The sequence below is a fragment of the Sarcophilus harrisii genome, chromosome 3, assembly GCF_902635505.1.
Source record: "Sarcophilus harrisii chromosome 3, mSarHar1.11, whole genome shotgun sequence".
NCBI classification, from domain to species: Eukaryota; Metazoa; Chordata; class Mammalia; order Dasyuromorphia; family Dasyuridae; genus Sarcophilus; species Sarcophilus harrisii.
In genome coordinates, this window is record NC_045428.1 from 63,547,966 (window position 1) to 63,572,953 (window position 24,988).

The 24,988-nt window shown below is 39.9% G+C and overlaps 1 protein-coding gene across 2 annotated transcripts in view; it reads right to left on the bottom strand.

Annotated features, from left to right (window-relative positions):
- Positions 1–24,988, bottom strand: part of PLCD4 (phospholipase C delta 4) — a 31,320-nt gene that overhangs the window by 1,615 nt on the left and 4,717 nt on the right. The window contains exons 2-16 of one of the 2 annotated variants that reach the window (XM_031958048.1): positions 17,246–17,292; positions 16,946–17,104; positions 14,940–15,168; positions 14,260–14,389; positions 12,831–13,062; positions 5,284–5,485; positions 4,418–4,562; positions 3,637–3,789; positions 2,937–3,137; positions 1,832–1,927; positions 1,524–1,680; positions 1,122–1,238; positions 796–962; positions 391–526; positions 131–280 (exon numbers count right to left, since the gene is read on the bottom strand). In XM_031958048.1, coding sequence (XP_031813908.1) covers positions 131–280; positions 391–526; positions 796–962; positions 1,122–1,238; positions 1,524–1,680; positions 1,832–1,927; positions 2,937–3,137; positions 3,637–3,789; positions 4,418–4,562; positions 5,284–5,485; positions 12,831–13,062; positions 14,260–14,389; positions 14,940–15,168; positions 16,946–17,104; positions 17,246–17,270 — 2,299 coding nt within the window. In that variant the 5' untranslated portion in view covers positions 17,271–17,292. The remainder of the gene's footprint in view (positions 1–130; positions 281–390; positions 527–795; positions 963–1,121; positions 1,239–1,523; positions 1,681–1,831; positions 1,928–2,936; positions 3,138–3,636; positions 3,790–4,417; positions 4,563–5,283; positions 5,486–12,830; positions 13,063–14,259; positions 14,390–14,939; positions 15,169–16,945; positions 17,105–17,245; positions 17,293–24,988) is intronic. The other variant, XM_003765932.4, reaches the window with a different exon arrangement.

The window sequence follows — 24,988 nt, forward strand, 5'->3', positions numbered from 1 at the left end:
AGTGAGGAAGAAAGGCCGCTGTGGCCCAATACAGGAGGAAAGGGGGCATGAAGACCCTTGTCCCTTCCCTAGGTTGGGGTCGGGCTCAGCCAGCCGAGACACCCAGGGCTGGGGGGACAGACACACTCACCTTGTTGGACACAGGTCCAAGGCAGTGTGTACTGACCCACAAAGTCATTTCTCGAGGCCCTGTCATAGTCCTCCACCACAAACCGCAGCAGGGCTAGCTCCGGCACTCGCACTCGGAACTGCAGTGTCTGCCCCCAGTATGGATTAAAACCTGCTGGGCCAGGAGACAGCCTTGATTACAGGAAATGCTGAGAAAGAGGGAGGGGCTGTGGCGATGCCCGCTCCTACCCAGGCCGGGCTGTCTGGCCCAGGGCTCCTCACCATTGTTCTCCACATAGCTGGTCTCTTGCCGCGCCGTGTCTCCGGGCACGCCGTAGATTTCCACCCTCACCAGGGGATCCACAATTGAGCCCTCTTTGCTGTTGGCCACTTTGGGTAGCTGCTGACCACTGATCACCTGCGGTCAGATAGTCACTGACCCACAGCTGCCCACGTAGCTCCCCTGGGCCCCCCCAGTTCTGCCATTCTTCCAGAATGTCTGGGGTCATTTCCCAAGGTGGAGTTCGCTAGGCTTTAAGTTTCTTTCCCCAGAGGAACTTTGCCGTTTAAAACACATCCAGACAGAACAGTAAGACTGAACATGTTCACTCCACCCACACTCATCCCAGCCCTCCTGTCCCACTTCCTTCACACACACTCATGTTCTGTTTCCTTGTAGTGCCATACCTGAATGAGAAGAGTCAGAGTGGGACTGGGGGGTCTCTCGGGGTGAAAGGAACTTTGGGGGTCACACAGGAAAGCTGGCTTCAGCACGTAGCCACAGCTGCCATTCTGACTGAAAAGCCCATCACAAAGATCCATCTCCAGCCCTGCAGTCTGAATGTTCAGGGCCACTTGATAGGTCAGAGCAGAGGGAGGGGGAGCAAATCAGACTGTGCCACAAGGGCCCATCGACCTCCCTGGTCTCCCCCACCCCTAGTGCATCTCTACTCTTGGCTACCAGTCTGAGTGTCTCTGCTCTTGGGTGTCTGTCTGGACCCCCGGCCTCTTACCCATCTGGCAGCCTGCGTTCCAAAGCTCCTGAGGGCTGTAATTGGAGGAATCTGTCCTCAGACCACTGGGATACACTCGGCTCAGCTGCCACGCGTTGTGTTGCACAAATTCGTTCCCTGCAAAAGGAACTGGGATTGAGGGATAGTGTCGGAGCCCCTCATCCCCAACGCTGCTCTTCCCCCAGGACCTGTCTTTGTGGGACCTGAGTGACTGCTACATGACCCTCAGTCTCCTTGGGTGACCTTCAGCTCTCTTCTGTTTGGCTGCCTGCCCCTCCTGTCCTCCCACTCCCCCCATAACTCACTCCCTCTCCAGCCTTGGCAGCTGCCCAGTACTATGGTGCCCTGGTACACCCCTCCCAGCCCACATCCCTCTGGTTTCCACTTTGTACTGGTCCTGACCAGCCTCCTTGACCAGGCGCCGGGCCTTTGTCTCAGAGAAGGACGATGTCTCGTAGAGGCGGTAGTGAGCCTTCGAGTGTGCAAAACTTCGAAATGGGACGCTCTTCATATAGACAACTAGGGCCGACAGGGCTGGACACAGGGTGGTCTTGGATTTCTAGAGAGAAGAAAACGGGGGGGGGGTAGTGGAAATGGGACAGAAAGGAAAAAGAAGATCCTGACCTGGGATTGAACCATCCCCTCATGCTAAGGGCCTCCCCACCACCGCCACTAGGATTCTCCTCCCATCCCTTCCCTCCCCACCTCACCTGCTTGGGCAGGAGAGGGGACCCAGACATGGGGCCAAGGGCCTGGGGCCCAGTCTGACAACACGCAGACGGACACAACAGCCGACAGGACACAACCTGGGGTGGGAATGGGAATAAATGCAGCCTGGATACCCTAATGGTGTCAGGGGAACCCACCATATACTTCTGGGTATGGATGGTCTGCCTGTGCACATTCATTATGCATCAGTTCTCTTGCAATTAAGAGTTAGAATTGGGGGCAAGGTAGGGATGGGGGAGAGGGCAGGGAGTGTCTCCCTTTTAAAACCCATTAACATAGCTAAACTTTGTATCTTCCCCCCAGCCAGTGCCTAGTAGTGTTCTGCACCCAGTAGGTGCTCAATAAATGTTTGTTGACTTGAAAAAGCCCGGTCTAAGTGCATGAGTAGAGATAGTTGTTAATACTTTGCATCCTAAGTCTGGGGGACCCCAGAATGATGTCTTTGGGTTTGCTCTCTAGAATTCCCATTTAGATTAAACACAAACAGTGAGGTGTCTTGCCAGCTGGATAAGGTGAAGAGCCTCATCAGAGAAACAAAGGACATATATAGATACAACAGACAGACCTAGATCTAAACTTCTGATCATGAACTTCGGAGGGTTCCACCAAGTGCACACTCCCCTTTCTTTTCTGACACCCCTTCCCTGTCTCAGTGATCTGTCTAGTTCATACCCCCAGCCACCGCCTTTCCACACCTGGGAGGCCATCCCTCCACTTTTGCCCATGTATCTATCTTCTCTTCTAAACTTGGTTCAAAACGACTCCAGAAAACTTTCCCTGGCTAACTTCCCCGGACAGCATGATCCCAAGTCACAGCAGCTCTACCTGGGTGTTCTCTCACATACTTACATAAATGACACATACATAAATGACACTCGGGCAGGTTTTTCACCATGTCTCTCGATTTCCCAAGTACTTTCTCTCTCACACACACACATGCACAATAAGAATGCAAGCCCCTTCAAGAACACAGATTTCTGCTCATTACTTCTCTGAATCTCCACCAGGGTTTCATTAGCTGTTGCACAGTTGAGTAGAGAGAGTATAACACAGATACAAGGGACCCAACAGCCAGGTTAAAACTACCTCAAGTCCCACTTTCTTTTTCCTCTTGTCCTCATTTCGGGCTGTCTCATCAAAATCCAACACATCGGGCTCCAGTTCTGGCTCAGGCTCTTCCTCTTCTTCAGGCTCTTCCAGCTCCTCAGGTTCCCCCGGAGCCTCCCCAAGCTCCTCTTCCAATGTCCCCATCTTCTTCCCCTTGAGGAGAATCTTCCCTCGAAGTTCCTGACAGCATGAAAGGAAGGGAGATGAGGCAGGACAACAGGATAGGTTCCAAAACTTTCTCTAGAACCAATCTGAAATTGTTCCCACTGAAACTCCTCCAAGCAGGAGGATCATCTGCAGATCATCCCACAGAGGGAGACTGGCAAAATGGGGAGCAAAGGCCTGGGCCACCTGAGGTTGAGGATGTCTAAGCAGGACAGAAAGCTCTGATTTGGAGTCAGAAGACTTGAATTCTTGTGCATAGATTTCGGGGGGATCTGTGAACTTTCAGGAGGGGAAATTACATTATTTTCATTAACTTTGGGTTACTTTGTTTCATTCTACATTATGCATTTAAAAACATTCTGAAAAGAGGCTGATTGATAAGCTTTTGCAAATTGCCAAAAGGGTCTGTGACTCAAAAAAATGGTTAAAGAGCTTCTTGTCTATAATCTGAAAATTGATCTTAAATCTGGTACATTTATTGAGTCTTCTAGTGAGAGAATAAGGATACCCATACCTCCGGTGATGGCAGTTGGGTGGGCAGGAGCCCATCCAAGGTAGTATTAAGCAGTCGGTCTCCCAGGATCTCTGTCAGGTGCTGAGCAATGACCTCTTGTTGTTCCCAGCTGCAGTGATTCTCAAGGGACACTATGACTGGGAAGTCTGATGTCTGGATCAGGGAAGCAGTATTGGTTTTAGATGCTGGCTCCAGACCTTTTAAAGAGCGTCTCCCACTCTCCCCTAACACATTCTAACCCAGAGTCCTCACCTAGCATTTCCCCAGGTCTCCTTAGCCCTTGAGCACAGCTGCTATCAACATCTCTTAGAATATCAAGCTAGGTCTGAATCTCAATCCCAGAGGCCACTCTCTAAAGGGCTATATCCTTGGGCCAGGATTACTAATGGCTCTTTGGGGCCTTTGGGACTGGGTTAGATTCTAGATCTGTGGAAAGCACAGCGCCATTCACCTCATTTCACAACATTTAATATTCCTCTCCTTAGAGGTGACCCTGAGCTCTCCAAAGTATGCCAGAAGAGCACACGCTGCTGCTCTGAGTACAACCTCAGCCACAGATTGGGTCTGCTTGCTAAATACAGAGAAGAGGCCCATCTGGACAGGTTGGCTGCTAGCTGATTAATTCATTGGCCAGGGAAGTAAACTCCAAGGGCTCCATCCATCAGGCCTCTAGCCCTCCCTGCCCCTTAGATGCCCGAGCCCCATGTCCCTATCTCCTCAGCCCCAGCCAGTCTGCCAGGACCTTCCTGCCTCACTTGGGCCCTAGACTCAGCATCCACACCTGGAAGGCGTACTGGGCAATGGTGGCCACGACATCTTGGAAGGGGATCCGAGAAGTCAGTGTGTGTCCGTGGTAAACAATCGGTTCCCCACTGGGTCCATCCCATACGTCCACTTCCACACAGCGACATCCACGCTTGAGAGCCCTGCAGGACCCCTCCGACCCAGAGGGGACAAAGGGTCAGACATAGCCTTGCCCATAACAGTGAGTGGTTCCTCACATCCATCTATACTGTAGCTTTGGAGCTTGGCAGAAATTTCCTCCCACCTGGGAGGCCGGGGGTGGGGATGGGGGATTATTTTTTTAGTTTTGTTTTAGAGATTATATGACATGAAGTGACTCCCAAAGTCTACTAAATAAACTGAGATTCACACTCAGGTCTTCAGTTTCCTAGCCACATAGGATTTCCATTAGATTACAAATGTTTTGTTACATGAACGAATGAATGGATCGCAGGATCATAGGATTTTAAAAATAGAAGGGACCTTGGAGATTGAGTCTAATCCTCTCATTTTAAAGACCAGGGTCCCAAGAGGTTAAGCTAATAAGTGGCACAGCTGGGATTCAAATTCAGAAGCCCCCAAATAGTCACACACACCCCCCCCCTTAAATTCCATGACGTTAAATCCATGATAAGAGAGGGAAGGAACTCAATCAATGATAGGATTGCTCCACCTGCTCTGTTTTCAGAACCCCAAATCTACTGCTACCCCACAGACTTTCTGGTATCCTCAGCACCTCCAATCTCCCCTCACTATGGATCTTCAGCCCTCCTTCCATCTCCTCCAGGGGACTTTCCTCCTCTGCTCTTCTAAACCCCCCTGGGGTCCTTCATGATTTTCCCCACCCCTTCCCATGCTTCACACCGTATGTAGCCTTCCACACTGCTCTGTCCTCGAAACTGGTCCCCCAGCAGGTAAGTGTTGTGTGAGGAGTGAATGAAGTAATGATTCAGCGGGTAGCTCATGTCCTGGTAGACAGGGCGGCAAGCTGGAGAGAAGATATCTCCATCCGGGGAACAGAGGTATGCGAGAAAACCATCGATGGTCAGGACGTGCCGCAGTTTGGCTGTAGAGAAAAGGATGGCAGATGGAAATAGCCAATACAGCTCTACCCCACCCTCACCCCCATCCCCATCCTAGACTGCCTGGCTTTAACTTCAGCCAAAAGCAAAAGGGCTACTTGGTTCCTCAATGGCTTGAGCTGGTGGTGACTGCCTGGGTCCCTGACAATATGCAGGGGATCAGAGCTGAAGGGGCCTGTTGAGGGATGAGTTCAGAGGATCTTTGCCTTTTTTGTGATAATTCCCCCTTGGGAAGACTGGTAAAGCCCCAGGGCTTTCTCAAAATCATGTTTTTAAATGCATAAAACCAAATATTTTTACAAAGGAAACCAATTACACCGAAATACAATTAACAAAATATTTTAGAAACAGGCTCATGGGCCCCAAGTTAAGAATCCCTGAATGGAACTAGGCTTCCAAGCCTCTTCTAATTCTAAGGTCTGAGTGAGATTGGAGGGGCACAGTGGAGTTTGAATCTCTTGAGTATTCATCCCATCAAACTTACCTTCCCCCTCACTTGGAAACCCCTGCTTCATCTATTCTCCCAACCATGTTCCAACTCACACCCCAAATTCTGATTACGAAACGTCCCCTCTAGGAGGCCTTTCTCCCTTAGTACTACTACTGAAAGTCATCTTCATGTCAAAACTCTGGCTTTTAGAACTTACAAATAGGATGATGATGATAACATAACTAACTCATGTGAGTTATAAAAATGTGTCATAGCAGAGTAAGGCAGCAATGATACTAGGAGTACTAGATTTGAAGTCTGTGGGAATCTGGATTCAAATTCTGGTTTTTTCCTACAACTATGATCTTTGACAAGTTATTTCCTCTTTCTGGCCCTCAGGATACTTATTTGCAATAATAAAATAGAGTGTTGGACTAGATCATTTCTGAAGTCTTTTCCAGTTGTTAATCTTATAATAAATCCCATCTAATAGGTACCTTAAAGGTAGAAGGGACCTTAATAGTCGTAAAAGCCGACACCTTCATTTCAGAGATGAATACAGTAAGACGGCCTCAGGATGATCATACAGCATAATGACAGAACTAAGTTAGTCAGACCCAGATCTCCTGACTCTTAGCCCATGGCTTTTTTCACATTAGCCAATGAGGATGTTATGTCTTCCTACCCTGGGTTTTTTATAGATGTTCTGTCTCTTCCCTTAGAGAACAGGGATTGTGTGTTCTTCTATATCTGTCTTCCTCCTCAAATAGCTATTTAGAGTCTACATGAATTGAGGAGCTAGTGCCCAGTGGATTGAATGATGGCACATCTGCTTATCATTTCCATTTCCCATTTATGTCAGTGATGTTCATTCAATAAATATGTATTCAGTACCCTGTAGGCATGGGACAGAAATAGTAGCACAGCATGAATGTAACTGACACATTGTGCATCCAGAGGGGCACTAGTATTGACTGTCAGTCATTCGATCAATAAATATTAAGCACCTACTATGTGCCAGTCCCTGTGTTAAGTTCTGGGAATAACACCCCCTCGCTCCTCCCCCCCCCAAAAAAAAGGAAAAAATAATCCTTTCCTCAAGGAATTCACAATCTGATGGATTTCTGTAACTTCCTTCCTTCTTCCTTTTCATATTCTGAATTTGAAATTAGTAATAGAGACATAGAATTCTCCTCTTCTAGAAGACTGGAATCCAGGCCACCTGGATCTAGTATATAACTCTCATGCAATGTATTTCTGACTCTCACTATGTTGTCTACATTTCCCATAAAGTAGGATCACCGTTTTAGATCTAGAGGAATTTGAGAGATCATCAAATACAACCTCCACTTGACAAATAAGGAAACTAAGGTCCATAGTAGGGAAGTGATTTAATAAAAAACAATAACAGCTAGCATTTATACATATACTGCTTTAAGATTTGTAAAGCACTTTACAAATATTAACTTATTTTATCTTCATAAATCTGGGATGTCAGGTAGAATCATTATCTCTATTTTACAGTGAGGAAGCTGAGGCAAACAGAAGTTTCTTGTCCAAAGTCATACTCAGAGGTAATTAGTAGAGTGGATCTGAATGTAGGTCTCAGAATTTTAAATCTAGCACTCTGGACCAAAGAGAAGGATCCTGGTGGAGGTGGGGAGACAAAAGAAGGTTTGGGATATAGATTACAAATGAAAAAATACCCTAATAACTAACTAGTCCATATCAACCCATTGAATCATCTCTACTCAAGCTCAGTCCAGTGCTAGGCAACTAAAGACAGATGGGGGGAATGTAAAGAGGAGACAATGAAAAACAAAAAAGACAGTTTAAAGCTGGGAAATGAAACCATATCATTTATCTTTGAGAAGAGAAGATAGGACTTTTATAGAAATGTTTAGCATATATGTAGGGTGGGGGAGAGAGGGAGGGAGGGAGAAAAAATTGAAACCCAGGTTTTGCAGTGGTGAATGTTGAAAACTATCTTTGTGGAAACCAAGATGGTGGAGTAAAGTCAGGAAGCTGCTCAAGCTCTCCCAGTTTCCCTTGAAAACCACATGAAACCAAGCTTTTGAACAGAGTCTAATAGAATGAAACCCCTCTCCAGCTCAAGATAGACTGAAAAAAATTCAAGAAAGGTCAGTCTTACTGGGGAAAAACTCAGGTTTGATAGACTCTGGGAAAGCTGAGAAGAGAGTCTTAATTACAGCAAATCAGCAACTATGACCCTTAGTCCTGGCTCAGGAGAGGAGCAAATCAGTGGGGTTTCTTCAGTTCCAGCTCAGAAGACAAACTCTGGGAAACCCATCTGTTTCCTGGAAAGAGCAAATAAAGCTACCCTTGCAAACACAAAAGACCCTGTACTCACAGCCAAGGCTTAGAGCTGCAGAGGAAGCTTGGGACAGTGACCCTTTTACCCCAGAAGGAGAGCTTTACCATAAAAGTAAAAATAGAGGATATACCAAAAGAAAAGGGAAAAAAAAAATAAACAAGAAACAGAAAAGAACCTTGACCATAGAAAGATACTATGTTGGAACCAAAGGATTTGCAAAGGTCAATGCTGAAAAATTACCTATGCAAATATCTTGTAAATAAAAAGCTATTAAAAAAAAAAGATACTATAGTGACAGGGCAGATCAAAATACAAACTCAGAAGAGGACAGAATGTTTAAGGTAAATAAGAGAGATAGAAGAAAAAATGAGAAAAGAAATGACAGGTATGCATGAGAAAGTCAACAGCTTGGAAAAGGAAGGGAAAAAGTTGTCTGAAAAAAAACAATACCTTAAACAGTAGAAGATCATGACCAAAAAAAAAAAGCCAGGGATAGCATTCTACAAGAGGTCATTAAGGAAAACTGCCCCAATATTCTAAAAACAAAGGGGAAGGGGAAATACTTATTGAAAGAATTCATCGTCACTTCTAGAAAGAGATTCCACTAGGGAAACTCTAAGGAACATTATTGTGAAACTCCAAAACTATAATCTCAAGGAAAAAATACTTCAAGCTGCTAGACAAAATGAATTCAAATATTAAGGAGCAACTATCAAGATTACCCAGGATCTAGCAGCTTCTACAATAAAGGATTACAGAAGACAAAGGACCTGGGGTTACAAACAAGAATTAACTACCCAGAGAGATTCAGCATCATCTTTCAGGGAAGGTGATGGAGCTTCAATGACGTAAGACACTTTCAATCATTTCTATTGAAAAAAACAGAACTAAACAGAAAATTTAATCTATAAACACAGGACACAAAAGAACCACAAACCATAAAAAGGTAAACAGGGGAATATATATATATATATTTAAAGGTTAAACTGTCTAGATGGCTAAATGGGAAAATAGTATCTAACTCTTGAGAACTGTCTGTCACCTGGGCAGACAGAGGGAGGCATCACATGGGCTGAGGGTGTGGTTGTGAATGGACTCTGATGTGATGACATCAAAGAAGAATATATTAAGGGGTAGGGGAAGATCTGTACTGGAAAAAGAGGAAAGGGAAAGTATGATGGCAAAATTAGTTCACTTGAAGAGGCACATTACAATTGGAGAGAAAGAAGGGAGAGGCATGAGCACTGTCTGAAGCTTGATCTCATCAGTTTGGGCTTTTAGAGGGAATAAATCATTCAATTGGGCATAGAAATTTAACTAACCCTATATCTTTATATAGTAGGAGGAGAAAGAGGAAAGAAAAGGGAGGGACAGGATAGAAAGAAGGGCAGAAACACTAGGGGAAAAGGTAAGAGAAGGGGGGAAAAGGGGAAAGGAGATAAGGTAGTAGTGGGATGGGTTAAAAAACACTAGTGAGAGAAGGGGGAGGGATGATAGAAGAGAAGGTAATGGATGGGGTGAGTTAAAAAAGCCCAGAAGACTAAGAACAGGGTGGAAAGAACAAAGTATATAAGGGAGAGAAAATAGGATGGAGGGAAATATAGAGTTGGTGATCATAACTGTGAACGTAAATGGAATGAACTCCCATAAAACAGAAGCAAAAAGAGCGGATTAAAAACGGGAATCCTGCAATATGTTGTTGACAATAAACATATCTGACACATACAGAATAAAAGACTGGAACAGAATTTATTATGCTTAGCTGAAGTAAAAAAATCAGGAGTGGCAATTCTAATGTTAGATAAAGCAAAAATAAAAATAGTTCTTATTAAAAGATACAAGGCAGGAAAGTACATCTTGATAAAGGGTACCATAAACAATGAAGCAGTAACAATACTAAATGTATATGCACCAAGTAATAGAGCGAGGAAAATCCTAGAGATTTTAAACCAGTTACAGGAAGAAATAGCCAACAAAACTATATCAGTGGGGAATCCTCAATCTTCTGTTTTCAGAATCAGACAAATCTAACCACAAAATAAACAAGAAACAAGGGAGATTAATAGGATCCTAGAAAACCTAGACATGACAGACATCTGGAGAAAATTGAATAGGGACAGAAAGGAGTACACCTTTTTCTTGGCAGTACCTGGCATCTACACAAAAATTGACCATGTATTAGGGCACAAAAACCCTCACAATCAAATGCAAAAAAAGGCAAAAATAGTAAATGCTTCTTTTTCAGACCACAATGCAATAAAAATTATATTCAATAAAGGGCCAGGGAAAGATAGATTAAAAACCAATTGGAAATCAAATAATCTAATTCTAAAGAATGAGTGGGTCAAATAACAAATCACAAAAATCATCCATAATTTTATCCAAGAGAATGACAATAATGAGACAACATACCAAAACCTATGAGATGCAACCAAAGTAGCTCTTAGGGGAAATTTTATCTCTCTAAATTTTACATAAATAAAATAGAGAAAGAGGAGATCAATGAATTAGGCATGCAACTAAAAAAGCTAGAAAAAGAACAAATTAAAACTCCCCCCATTAAATATCAAGTTAAAAATTTTGAAACTCAAAGGAGAGATTAATAAAATAGAGACTAAGAAAACTATTGAACTAATAAACAAGACGAAGAGTTGGTTTTATGAAAAAACTTAACAAAACAGATAAACTTTTGGTTAATTTGATCAGAAAAGGGAAAGAAAACCCCCCAAAATCACCAGCATCAAAAATGAAAGGGGTGAATTTACCACCAATGAAAAGGAAATTAAATCAATAATTAGGAGCTATTTTGCTCAATTCTATGGCAGCAAGTCTGACTATCTAACTGAAATGGATGAATACTTACAAAAATATCAATTGCCCAGGTTAACAGAAGAGGAAATAAAATACTTAACAAAACAGATAGAAAAAAGAAATAGAACAAGTCATTAATGAACTCCCTAAGAAAAAAATCTCCAGGGCCACATGGATTCACAAATGAATTTTACCAAACATTTAAAGAACAATTAATTCCAATACTATGTAAACTGTTTGGAAAAATAAATAAAGGAATACTGCCAAATTCCTTCTATGACATAAATATGTCACTGATACCTAAACTAGTAAGGGCCAAAACTGAGAAAGAAAATTACATATCTCCCTAATGAATATTGATGTAAACATTTAAATAAAACATTAGCAAAGAAAACTACCTTTGCATGTATTTTGAAAAATAAAAAGCTATTTTTTTTAAAAAAGAAATGTTTAGCATGATTTTATATGTGCTTTCTCAGTGGGAGTGCAGGAGGGAGGAAGGGAGAAAATCTGGAACTCAAGAGTTTTAAAAACAAATGCAAAAAATTGTTTTAAATATAACTAGGAAAAAATAAAATATTATATATAAGAGAAGACACAACAAGATAGGAGAGGCATTATGGCATAATGAGTAGAAAGCTGGCCCCTCAGTGAAGAAGATATGGATTCTACTGCTATCCACTAGGATGTGCAGTAGATAAAGTGCTGGTCCTGGAGGAAGACCTGAGTTCAAATGCAACCTCAGATATCTGCTAGTTATGTAACTCAGGGCAAGTTTTCCTCAGTTTCTCCATCTATAAAATGGGAATAATAACAGTACCTATTTCCCAGTGTTGCTATAAAGATCAAATGAGATATTTGTAAAGTGCTTTGTAAACTTCAAAGCACTACATAAATGCTAGGTATTATTATCATCATTACTGTTATCATTATCATCATCATTATTATTATTTATTCTGACTATGTGAGCTCCAGGCAGCTCTCTAAGACTGCAAATTGTAGAACAGTTGTTTTGCTTTGGTGGAACATTTCCTCATTGGAGACTTCCCTATGCTGATGAAATAACAGGTTTGGCCCAAAATTTAAATTAAGAAAAAAAAAAAATGAATAGAGAGAGAAGACTGGAAGTCGATGAGTAGCTAGTCTCCTTCTCTGTGGAGCACAAAACAAAAGGAAATAGGACGAAACTAGATCAAGGTTAGATGCCGGAGTCTCCTAACAATGAGGGATGAGATCAGGTGCTTGGCATTGAAACCCTGCTTCCTACCTTGTGTGACTTTGAACAAGTCTCTGTCTTTCTTACTATCCTTATCTACAAAATGAGGGGATTGGGTTTAAGTGATTTCTCAGCTTTTTCCACAGTGGGCAGAGTGCTGGACTGGGAATCAGGAAGAGCAGAGTTATGCTGCCTCAGACCCTTACTAGCTGTGTGACCCTAGATAAGTCACTTCATCCTGTTTGCCAGTTTTCTCATCTGTAAAATGAGTTGGAGAAGGAATCTCTCCCAAGAAAACTCCCAGTGGGGTCGGGAAGAATCAGACACGACTGAAAATGACTGAAAGAGAAGCTCTTCTCAAGACCTAAATCTGTTGGTGTGAATGGTCACTGTGGTAATCACTGCTTCCCCGAAGCTTTAGTCTGTCATGAACCATGGTTCCCAGAGGCCAGGACTCTCTCGCCTTAGATAAGGCGCCCTTGCGAAGCTGTTTTTCAGTCTCTTCTTCCCCACCCAAGCCCACTCCCACACATGTACCACTGTCTGATGGCTCATAGCGAGCAATCAATTCCAAGGCAAGGTCAGAAGCATGCTCTCCCTCTCTCTGCTCTTCCCGAAGGAAATCTGCAAACTCCAGCAGCGTCAGCTTCTGGCCATCTCCAGAGAGGATTTCAAACAGCTCCAGTATCTCTGAGCGCTGGGTCAGGGCCCGATAGAACTCTACAAATTCTTCTCCTTCCAACATCCCTGACTCTGATTTGTCTGCGGCCTGCATGAAAAATTAGGGGGATGGAGTTTTCAGAGATCCTGTTCCCCATTTACTCAGCTCCCCAAACAGGCACCAGCCATGCAAAGAAGTTTCAAGGAAATGTTGCAAAACCAACTCTTTTTGTCATTATCGCCATCTTATCTTAAATCTTACAATTCATCTTATCTCCAATATCGGGCATTTATTAAGCATCTACTATGTGTCAAGCACTAGTGACATATACAGAAACAGGCAAAAGATAGTCGCTGCCCCAAGAAACTCAGAATCTAATAATAATCCTGTACAATATTACAAATCACTTAAGGGCAGGAATTAAACCTTAGACTTAAAATAGATCATGGGATTTAGAGCTGTAAGGAACACTGCAGATCATCCAGCCAAGGGATTCATCCTTGCTGCTCATTATGGCAGCTGGAAAATTATTGGAAGGACTCAGGGAATCCCTATGTAAATACATAAATATGTTATACATTCTGTAGACTGAATGATAATCATCATAATAAATGATAATAGTATTCACAAAACATTTTACAAATATACATTCTATAGATTTGATAATAATAAAAGATAATAAAATTTTTACAATTTACAAAGCATTTTGTACACATTATTTCAATCCTCATAACAACCCTTGGAGGCAGGCACTTTATTATCCCCATTTTACAGGTGAGTAAACTGAGACTGAGAGAATTTAAGTGATTTGCACAGATTTAATAAGTTTCCAAAGCAGGGCTTGAACTCCGGATTTTTACTCAAGGATAATGCCCTATCTATACTCTGCCGCCTAGATGCCTCATATATAACAAATATATATAATTACATATAACATATACATATATAAACATACAACCTAATTTAAAGCATCATAAGATTAATAATAATTTTTAAAGAATTTTGATGTTTCCCAAACAATGTAATATTCACAATAACTAATACTATCATACTGAAAGGGGAGTAGTCTGTGAAATATTTTATCATCAAAAATGAATCTTCATACCCAAAAAGGTAGGGAACCATTGCTCTAACCCAGTTCTGGGTGGTTCTTTGTATACTCTTTCCCAACAGCGTCTAGGTAAGCAGGCAGATATTTTGCAAAGTGTTAATTAATTGAACAACTAATTGATATTAAGAGATGGCTTGAGCAAAGAGGTCAACGCACTGATTCGTTTTTCCTCCCTCCCCGACCAGGACACATACCTGGAAGAGCTGCAGAGCATGCTCAGGGTCCATATCTACATTCATCAACCGGAGCAATCGTTGTACTTCCCGGAAACTCATTCTCCCATCCTGGTCTTTGTCTCCCTGCTGAAACCAATCACTCAGCCATCTGTATCAAGGTGAAGGAAAACCCAGAGGCTGCAGTTTTAGGAGGAGAGATTGTATTTTTTGTTACTGTTTTTTATTTTTTTTTTCACTAATCTTTTATTATTGTTGTTTAATTGTTTTATTTTTTCTGGTTATACATGTATATTAACTTTTTAAATATACATTTCTTTATGAATCTAGTTGGGAAAGAAAATTCAGAACAAAAGGGGAAAACCATGAGAGAGAAAAAGAAAAAAAAAACAGAAAAAAGGTGTGAACATAGCATGTATGAGAGGTTGCATTTTAACATGAACTCAAAATGAGGGAGGGAAGGAGGGAGAGACAGAGAGACAGAGACAGAGACAAGAGAGACAGACAGCTAGACACAGAGACAGAAAGACACACATAGAGACAGAGAGAAAGAGAAATGGATAGATGAATGGACAGATAGATGGATGGAAGAAATAGATGGATGGATGAAGAGAAGGAAGAAGAGAGGAATGGTTGGATAGATGGAAGAAATGGATGGATGGATGGATGGGTTACAACCCATCTTCTCACTGGAAGGATACTGGTCCATCTTCTCCTGCTGGTCCATGCTGGTGATAATCTCCAGCAGGCGCCGAAGCCCTTGCACCCAGCTCTGTGCCTCTTCAATGCTGCTGGCCACCAGGTCCAGGTTGGGACGGCGCCCGTGGAAAACAACTGTAAAGCCATGCTCTAAAGGGATTTCATCAGCAAGGCTCCGCAACAGTTCTGATTCATGGCCTTCTCGCACTGTCTCCACATCTGAAATGGAGACTGGAAATGGAGTGGAAAGAAAAGGAAGAGGAGAGAGAAGAGTTAGGATTTTGTTTGTTTATTTAGTTCACTGGTTTTTAAAGTCAAGGACTTTGTTGAAGGGTCTCAGAGAATCTGAGAAATGGAAAAGACCTCAAAGACCATCTGGTCCAGTGCTCTTTAAATTTATTGTCTTTAAAATTATTGTATAATCTTTGCATGTATTTTGAAAAACAAAAAGTTGTTATTTAAAAAATTATCGAGTACCCCAAAGAGCTTTGGTTTATATGGGTTTTATCCAGAAGTGTGCTGGGAAATATTTAACAACTGGCTCTCCAGGGAAAAAAAATATACCCATGATACACTCAAGTTTTACATGCAGAATTCATTAAATCTAGATGATCAATAAAAGAACAAATCAAGACTTAATTTTATAGTTTGTGAATTTCAGAGATATAAATATTCACATTGAAAATTTAACAACTTGCCCTCCTGAGCTGGAGTGCTCCAGAATACCACTGATTATATTTATCAATATATATCAGATATTAAATGAATAAAAATTTGAGATATGCATTAATTCATTAAAAGTATAAACTTCTACATTAACACATATTCTTTAAAAAATTTTTATTACAGTGGCATTATTTTACATGTTTAAAATATCTACCTTAATAAAAAAAAAAAAGACATCTAGATTCTCATATCTGCTTCTGCATTCACTTTATTTTAAAATGTTGTTTTGGTTGAAATAGATAAAAAAAATTCGGCCTCAAATAATTTAGTTGGTAAATGGAGGAGTATCTTCATAAGCAAATAATGTTTTAGACATATTATTATGAAAAAGGACAGCTGGATAAATAGAGTGAATAGAGTTGGGCCTGGAAACTCTTTGTGAATCCATTTGATGTTTTTGGGCAAAGATACTGGAGTAGTTTGCCCTTTCCCTCTCTAGCTCATTTTACAAATGAGGCAATTGAAATAAAAAGTATGATATAGTTAGAAGCATAGCACAAAAAAGTGACTTGCCCAGGCTCACTCAGCGAGTAAGTCTTTTAGGCCATATTTGAATTTAGGAGGCTTAGTGTTCTTGACTAGGTCCAATATTCTACCACTATACCAAAGACTCTTGATGTTTAAATAAACTATAATTTAGAAATTCTTATTGAACCTAATTTTCCAATTCTAATTCTGCAAGGGAAAAAAATTTAATTGTACTGTTTCCTATTCACTAGGGAACCAAATTATTTAACTCTTCTGAAGACACCTGAGATTAGGTCTTATTTGGGTCTTTAAATGTTAAAAGACTTAGAAGATCTCAGCTTGATGAGTGAATTGCCTATGAAGAATTTATGAGAGAATGTGGACAAGAATGATGTAAGATGAGAAGGCATGCTGGATTGCTGTCTGTACTGCTAGAAGGAATATCCATTTTAATGATATAATAGATCTATTATTAATAAGTATTTCTAGGTTATGGGTCAAAAGATGGCACGTTTAGAGTGATCCTAGAATTGCTAAAATGGACTTGGCCAATGGTGTTTGTAAAATGTAAGCATTTATTTCTGGTGGAGTTTTTAGAAATAAATAATAAATCTTAATACTTTCCCTAAACCCTTCTGCCTAAAAACACAACCATTGAGTCAGAATCACAGAGGGGACACTCAGGCATAGATAAAGTCTGCTTGATCAATAGATACTCTCATCACCCCTTGTATATATCCCCAGCACTTCCCCAGGCTGGTCCTGCCTTTCCATGTCTTTTCTCCCTTCCTCCATCCCCTTCACAGCCACTCACAGCTGGGTTTGGCTCTTCCACCAGCCTGCCGGGCATACCAAACAGTCATCCCATCATCCTGCAGTCTAAAGTATCTCTGTTTCTTCCAGCTTCGGGATTTGACCTTGCGTAGTATAGACCCATTCTGCATCAACAGCAGATCATCATCCAGAGGCAGCCCTGCAGGTGGGAAAGGCATTGTGACAGAAGACTTGGTTGGAGGATTGGTAGAAAGTTTGTGGAGACTTCCAGCACTTGGTCACCATGCCCACCAATGCCTCCCGCCTCCCCACATCCTCCTTTCTTGCAATTGATACTCACGGATGCTGTGCAAGGGAGAAGCCATGATCCTCCTTCACAGATGGCACCTGCTGGGACAAGACAAAATGTCAGACGCTAGGATTATGTTGGAGATCACACCAAAGCCAGCAAACTCAGAGATGGAAAGGCCCTCAGAGGACACTGGCTCTAATCTATTCTGGATTAAGAGCTTCCTCCATAAAATATACTTAAAAGGATTGCACCTATTTAATCTATATCAGATTGCTTGCTGTCTTGGGGAGGGGGTAAAGGAGGGAGCAAGAAAAATGTGGAACACAAAGTCTGACAAAAATGAATGCTGAAAACTATCTTTACATACATTTGGAAAAATAATATACTATTGAGAAAATAAATAAATTTCATAGCAAAAAAAAAAAAAGGGAATTTCCACCACAATATACCCAGCAAAACAATCATAAAGATACATGAAGATATGATGATAAATTTTGTGAAATAATCAAACTACAACTATACATTCATTCATAGATTGTTAGAGCTGAAATGATCCTTAGGAATTACTGAATTTGTAGAATATACTTATAGAAGCACTAAGACTTCACTTATGTAACAAAGATGCTAAGGGGTGCAGTGGATAAAGCAGTTGGCCTGGAGTCAGGAAGCCCAAAATTCAAATCTACCCTCTGACACTTCTTAGCCCCCTCTTGCCTCAGTTTATTCATCTGTAAAAATAGTGATAATAATAGCATCTACTTTATAAGAGAGTTGTGAAGATAAAATGAGATAATTGTTGTAAAGCACTTTGCAAACCTTAAAAAAAAAACTACATAAATGCTAGCTATCAATATTTAAAAATATTTGGAATACTATAAAAAATGATGAACAAGCTGATTTTAGAAAAATAAAATATGGAAAGGCTTTCATGAAATAATAGTGAAATGAGCAGAATCAATAGAACATTGTATAAATATTAGCAATATTGTTCAAAGAATGACTGTGAACGATTAAGTTATTCTGGGTAGTACAAATACTCAAATCATCTACAAAAGAGATATAAAATAAGATACTAATCTACCTCAAAAAAAACCTGATTAGAAGTATGCTAATATGGTTATATATATATATATATATATGTGTGTGTGTGTGTGTATAGAGAAAGATTCAGATATTGAATATATACATGTATATCTATATATCTATAATTACATGTATAAATCGAAATATATCAATATATACAGAATACATATCTATAGATAGATAGATATAGATATACATGTGTCTCTATATGTCAAATGGTGGCCTTTTCTAGTACGTACCAGATGGGGAGGGAAGGAGTTCAGAATTTAAAATGTAACAAAAATTAATTTAATTAAAAAAAAAAAGATATTATGAGTAGCTTAGTCCAAAGTCCTTGTACCCAACCAAAAATGAATTTGTATTCTTTGAAGAGGAGATATCAGTTTCAGGAAGGAATCTTTATTTCTTGAAATTAGAAGAATTGTTTATTTCTATCAAAGAAGAATAGAAATGTTTTTAATTACATAAGGAGAAATATATCTTTGTTCACTTTTGACCAAATTAAAATGAGCATAACTGAAGGAGTGGTTGATTTTAGATTATTATTTTTCTAAGAGTGCACCAGCAAGAGTTACTTTAGTTTTGTTTCAGTAAATCCGAAAGCCCATTTAACCCTTGTACCTTTGGTTTATTTGGTGTGGAAGTAACTTTTGTTTTAGTATGTCTGTAGTGTGCACAGGAGTTAAGAGTATCAGGGAGTATCAGGGAGACTAATCTTTGTGAATGCAATTCTGGCCTCAGATATTTCTTAGCTGTGTGACCCTGCCCAAGTCATTTAATCCTCAATTCCTCATCTATAAAATGAGTTGAAGAAGGAAATAGCAAACCACTATAGCATTTCTGCCAAGAAATCCCCAAATGGGATCACAAAGAGGCAGACACTCCTGAATAACAATTGAAATGAATCTATAGAATGTAATTGGAGATTACCTGGGTGGTAAAGAATTTTGATGAGCACGAGGAAATTTGCCAGTTTGGACCTCTTTCATTGCAGGAATCCATATCTAAAAATAAATCATCTCTGAGAAGTTTGGGCTAAGTTTTTCTTTGGAAGTCCAACACCCTCATTTTATTGCTAAGAAAACAAAACCCATGGTAAACAACAAGACTACCCCAATATCACATAGCTAGGCTATGAGAACAGGCAGTAGAAAGAACCCAGAGGTCCTGAATCCCAGGCTTATTCTACTTTACACTACTTTCTGAAATAGATGCAGTTCTCTTGATCTACCAGTCTCATAATGCTATTTAAAAAGGAAATAAAATTAATCTGATATAATTTATTTTTATTTTTTAGTAAACCCATCCTAATTCCTAGTGAAATGTATTTCCATTTCTGCGTGCTCACAATTCATCTGTGTAATAAGTTGTTCTAAAATCAGCCTGGGGATTAATGTCAAGCTCACCGAGATGACATTTCAGGCTCAGCTTTTTAAAAATCAGGACTTCCCCCCCATCTCCGGTATTTTGGCATTTATCCACTATATGTCAAAGATCACCAGGATATCTCCTTTGCCTAAAGTTTCTTCAGTCATCTGGAATCTAATTCATCCACACCTAGAGACATGAATCATTTAGAATCTAGGTGTTTATGTGGGGCTTCATGTGCCTGCTTTTAAAATATATATGTATAACACACACATAAATATATATACATATATTTCTATTGATATTGCTTGTTTTATACAATTTTATTTCTAAAAACATCTTTTCCCTTCCTCTACTTAGCAAGATGTCAAGGGTTTATAAGAAAGAATAAAAAAGAAAAAGATAACTAGTAAGACTAGAAAACTAGTAAATGTAACTAGTGCATGGTGGAGTGGGAAAAGTGCCAGGTTTAGTTTAGAGGCAGAGAACCTGGTTTTGCCTTACTACCTGTGTGACATTAGTTAGGTCATTGTGTAAGTCCCCAATTTTCCTCATCTATAAAATGAGAAGGTCTAGCCCTCTCTAAAGTCCTTTCCAAGCTTTAATTCTATGACTGCATAGAAATATCAGCTGAATCTAACAGGATAGGTAGTGTTCCACCCCTACAATCTCACAGCTCTGTAAAGGAGAGGTGTTTTGTTGTTCATTCATGACCTCATCTGAGGTTTCTTGGCAATAATACTGGAGTGGTTTGCCATTTCCTTCTCCAAATCAACTGAGGCAAACAGGGTTTAAGTGTGTTGCCCAGAGTCACACATTACATTCTGAGGGTGGATTTGAACTCAGGAAGATGAGTATTCCCAATTTCAGGCTCAGTACTTATCCATTAAGCCCCTAGTTAGAAGGAGATACATGTTATTTTCTTGGGCCAGACCTACTAATCAAATGCCTTTTTAACCTAAATTCTTTTATATTTTCCAGACAAGACTGGAATAATACAGAGGGCAGAAAGAAGCCAATTATCTTTTAAAAATACCATTTAAAAAGAACTATTCTTATTTTCTGCAGCTAAAGTAGTTTATTTTTTTTTCACTGTTCTAAGTGCTTTTTATAAATGTCATCTCATTTGATCCTCACAGTAATCCTTTGAGTAGTTGTTTTTATTTCCCCCATTTTACAATTGAGACCATTGAGTCAAAATGATATCAAATCACTTGCCCTGGATCACACAGCTAATATGCATCTAGATTTGAACTCAGATCTAAAAAGAACCATTCTTGAGAACAAAGGAAAGATTTTGTATTTGCCTAAATTTTACTGCTTTAAAAAGAAAAGGCATCAAGCAAGGTCTAGGAAGCAATCATTAGAGTTCCTTTTATTTTGTGTTTTATGCCTTCTTACACCCAAACATTTCTTATTAGTCATGCAACTTCTAGTCAGACTTCATTCCTCTTGCCCTGCCTAAATGGGGACGAAGAACAGCAAAGTACCCTCATTATTGTAAACACCTTTCAGAATCCTGAAATCTTTCCCTTTAGCATTTTTTATTCCTGAATCCTCTGAAGCTCATTTTTCAGGGTTATCTGTTTCTTCTTGGTTTTCTGGCCAAAGAGAATCATAAAATATTGGAGCTGGAACCTTGTGCCTTGGATCATCCAATACAACTGCCTCACTAAGCAGATAAAGAATTTGGGGCCCAGAATTAATTTGAGCCAGTTTGGTGGGGTGAAAAATAGCATTAGGAGATCTTCACATTCTGGTTCTTTCAAACCTTACTGTACATAATATTTTCCCCATGGTTGTCTAAGAACCAGTCAAACTAGCCCTCACCTAAAATGCACTTCCTCTTCACCTCTCTCTCCTGGAATCTCTATCTTGAAGATACACATTTAAGGAACTGCCTCCTACAGAAAGCTTTTTTCTGATTTCTTCTCTCCTCTCCCCAAATTACTACTGCCCTGCTTCACTAACTACCTTAAATTTAACTGACTTGACTTTATTTTGTATTTCTTCCATATACTTTATTCTATATACTTAAATACTTAAGTATTTATTGTATATAATTATAAGAATGTTAATCCCTTGAGTAGGATCTGTTTCATTTTTTGGTATTTGACTTCCCAGAACCTCACCAGTTGTATTTCTTGTACCTAATACCTAGGATTGGAACTCAGAACATTCCCTTTAGAAGGGATAGTCTCCTATTTCCTCTAAATGGTGTAAACTGTCTAGAAATGGAAGGGCAAAACAAATGGCCCATCCTTCAGAAAAACAGATTTCTTTCCTTGTTTTTAAAAGATCCCAGAACTGGCCAGAGGTCTCTCCCCAAAGCTGGGATGTGATCTCTCTTCCCTTCTCACTCCATATCAGACATATTATCACGAGGGCTGGGCACTGACCACACCACTTCTCTGAACTTTAATTCCCTTTTTGTGGCACAAGATATAGATGTTGTTTGTGTCTGAAAAGTGGGACCCACTTTATTTAACCTTGGATTGTTCTTGGACACTGGAGCCTCACTAAGGATCCTGAAATGAAGACCAAGAACAGGGCACTGTATCTACTGTTTTACAGTTGGAAGAAATAACTTTGATTTCTCTTGTCAAAATTTTCCTAATCCAGGGCTTTCTATGCAACCCTTCCCTATCTCCATATCAGGATTTTACCTGTGTTCAAGTAAGCTATAATCATCTGTGGCTTTCATTTCATCTAGAACAGGGTTTTGATGGGTAGAAAGTCTACATGGGGGAAAGGATCAGTCCTGAGACAAAAATATGATTGTCTTCTGCTCAGCAACGTCTGTATCTCAAGATAAGAGTGGGCTCCCCCTCCGCTGCAAATCCCATGAGACAAATCTTCTTTCCTGGAGTGACAGGCCTTCTTTTCATTATCCCTGGGGAGCCCTGACAGCTGCATTTCTTCAAGATTCCTCATGCTGGAGTCCCTGCAGAGACAATTTTCCAGGCTATCTGGCTGCTGAATAAGAGGATATAGATCTAGGTCACCATACTATCTCCCCTCACCAGATGGACACCTGTCTTATCCACTTCCAACTCCCCTTTCTTCCTTTTCTTAGTCCCACTCAATTCACACACATAACACTGCGATTGATCAAAAACTGTCACAGTTATGGTACTTAAAATGCTATTTATTTGCCTCAGTTTCCTTTGTAAAATAGGGATCATAATAGTTCCTACCTCCCAAAGTTGCTGTGAGGATCAAATGAGATAATATTTGGAAAGCACTTAGCACCTGCCTGGCTCATAATAAATACTACATAAATAGTGGTAGTAGTAGTGATAGTAGTTATTATTATTGTTATAATAATAATGATGATAATAAATTATTATTATTGCTATGGAGTAACCACATAGGCCTCCTCCCTGACCCTAAATTCCTGGCCCACAGTCTCATTTCCTATCTTGTCATTCCTCACATGGTAACAAGTCAAGTCTTGATCAACTAAGTCACCACCCTTCATACAGTTCTCATCTATCTTCCAGTAACATCTCCTAACTCTCTGTTCCCCCTCCATCCTCCTGTATTCCTCCATATCTCTCTATTATCTAGAACCATAAATGAGCATTGTTTTTTGGCTCAGGTAGAGCAGGACCGGGGACAGCACACACACACACACACACACACACACACACACAGGACTTCTAAGTGAACATTTTCATATAAAGGAGTTTAAATGTGAAAAGATAGAGACTACTGGTGCTATGCCGTACTCCAGCCATCACCTTAAATGCAGAGTAGAGGAGGCTAGGAAAAAGGGATCAGGAGGTGATGACTCTCCTAGTTTAACAAAGGATTAGTATTAGGCTTAGAATCTAATTAAAGTCAGGAAGACCTGAATTTAAATCCTAAGATAACTGACTAACTGTATGACTCTGGGCAAGTCACTTAATTAACAACTAAATTGCCTTAGTTTTTTCAATTATAAAATAGGGATAATAATAGCACCTACCTCACACCTCAAACACACACACATACATGTAGACATTTATGAACACACATGTACACATGCACCAACATGTATGTGTGTGAATGCACATGTATATTCGAGGTGCCGGTCATGTTCCCAGCAAAATGTGCATGCACATAAATGTGCAATGCAGTACATGTGTGCACATACTTGCATGTGTGTGTCCTATATATACACATGTGTGAATATGTATAGGTGCACATATAGGTATGTACACACATGTGTGTATATACTTGTACCTATGTATATATGTATCTACATATATATATTAGATGCACAAATATATATAAGATATTACAAACTTTAAAGTACTATTATATGAATGTTTATTGTTTGTAACTGGGTGCTAAGTTCAGTTGTTTCTACTTGTGGAAAGCCTGCCAGTCCCCTCTAAATTTCAGCTTCTTAATAACCTTGCCCTGCTTTGGGCTCTGTCATTTCCTTTCCTACAACCCATTTCTTCAGCTTTTATTTCTTCAAAGTCCTTTATCTCTTCTCTCCCCCTCCTCAATAAATATAAATCAATCACAAATAGTTATTAAGATCCTACTAAGTGCTAGACCCTATGGCATATATAGTGCTTTATGTTAGGATTCATACAGATTAAAAGAATGTTGCATTTCAGTAATAGAAAATGAGGGCAGTTTGGCTGGATTGCTGAGTGTAACGTGGCTGGAAAGTGCAAAAGGAAGAGGAAGATATTATACAATGAGGTTGGTCAGTTGTAAAGAAAAAGCTTTTAAAGTCAAACCAAAAAAATCTGTATTTTATCCTAAAGATAATAGGAATGCGTTGGAGTTGATTAAATAGGGGCATGATATAGTCAAAATTTTACTTTAGGAAAATCAGTTTGTATAGAATGGACTGGAGATCAAAAGACTTGAGGCAGAGAGACCGATTACTCATCAAGCCATTGAAATAATCTAGGTGAGAATTGGAGATGATCATGGCCTGTACCATGAGAGTAGTTATAGTAGGAAAGAAAAGTAGTTTGACTGAAGAGATATTTTGGAGGTAGAAACTGGGAGATTTGGTAACTGATTTGGATTTGTGAAGTAAGTAGGAGTGGAAAGATGAGGATAATGTTGAAATTAAGAACTTGGGACTGGAAGAATGGTAATACTAGGGAAATATGCAAAAGAGATAGATTTGAAGAGAAAGATGAGTTCTGTTTTAGATATTTTGAATTTGAGGTATCCAATTTGAAATGGCTAATAGAAAGAGTTGAGTACTGATCTGGAACCAAAGGTCAGAGCAGAAACTAAGGATGATATTTTAAATTTGCATATAAATGTATAGATATGTACACATGCATATAATATAAACATATATTACATACATACATATTAAAG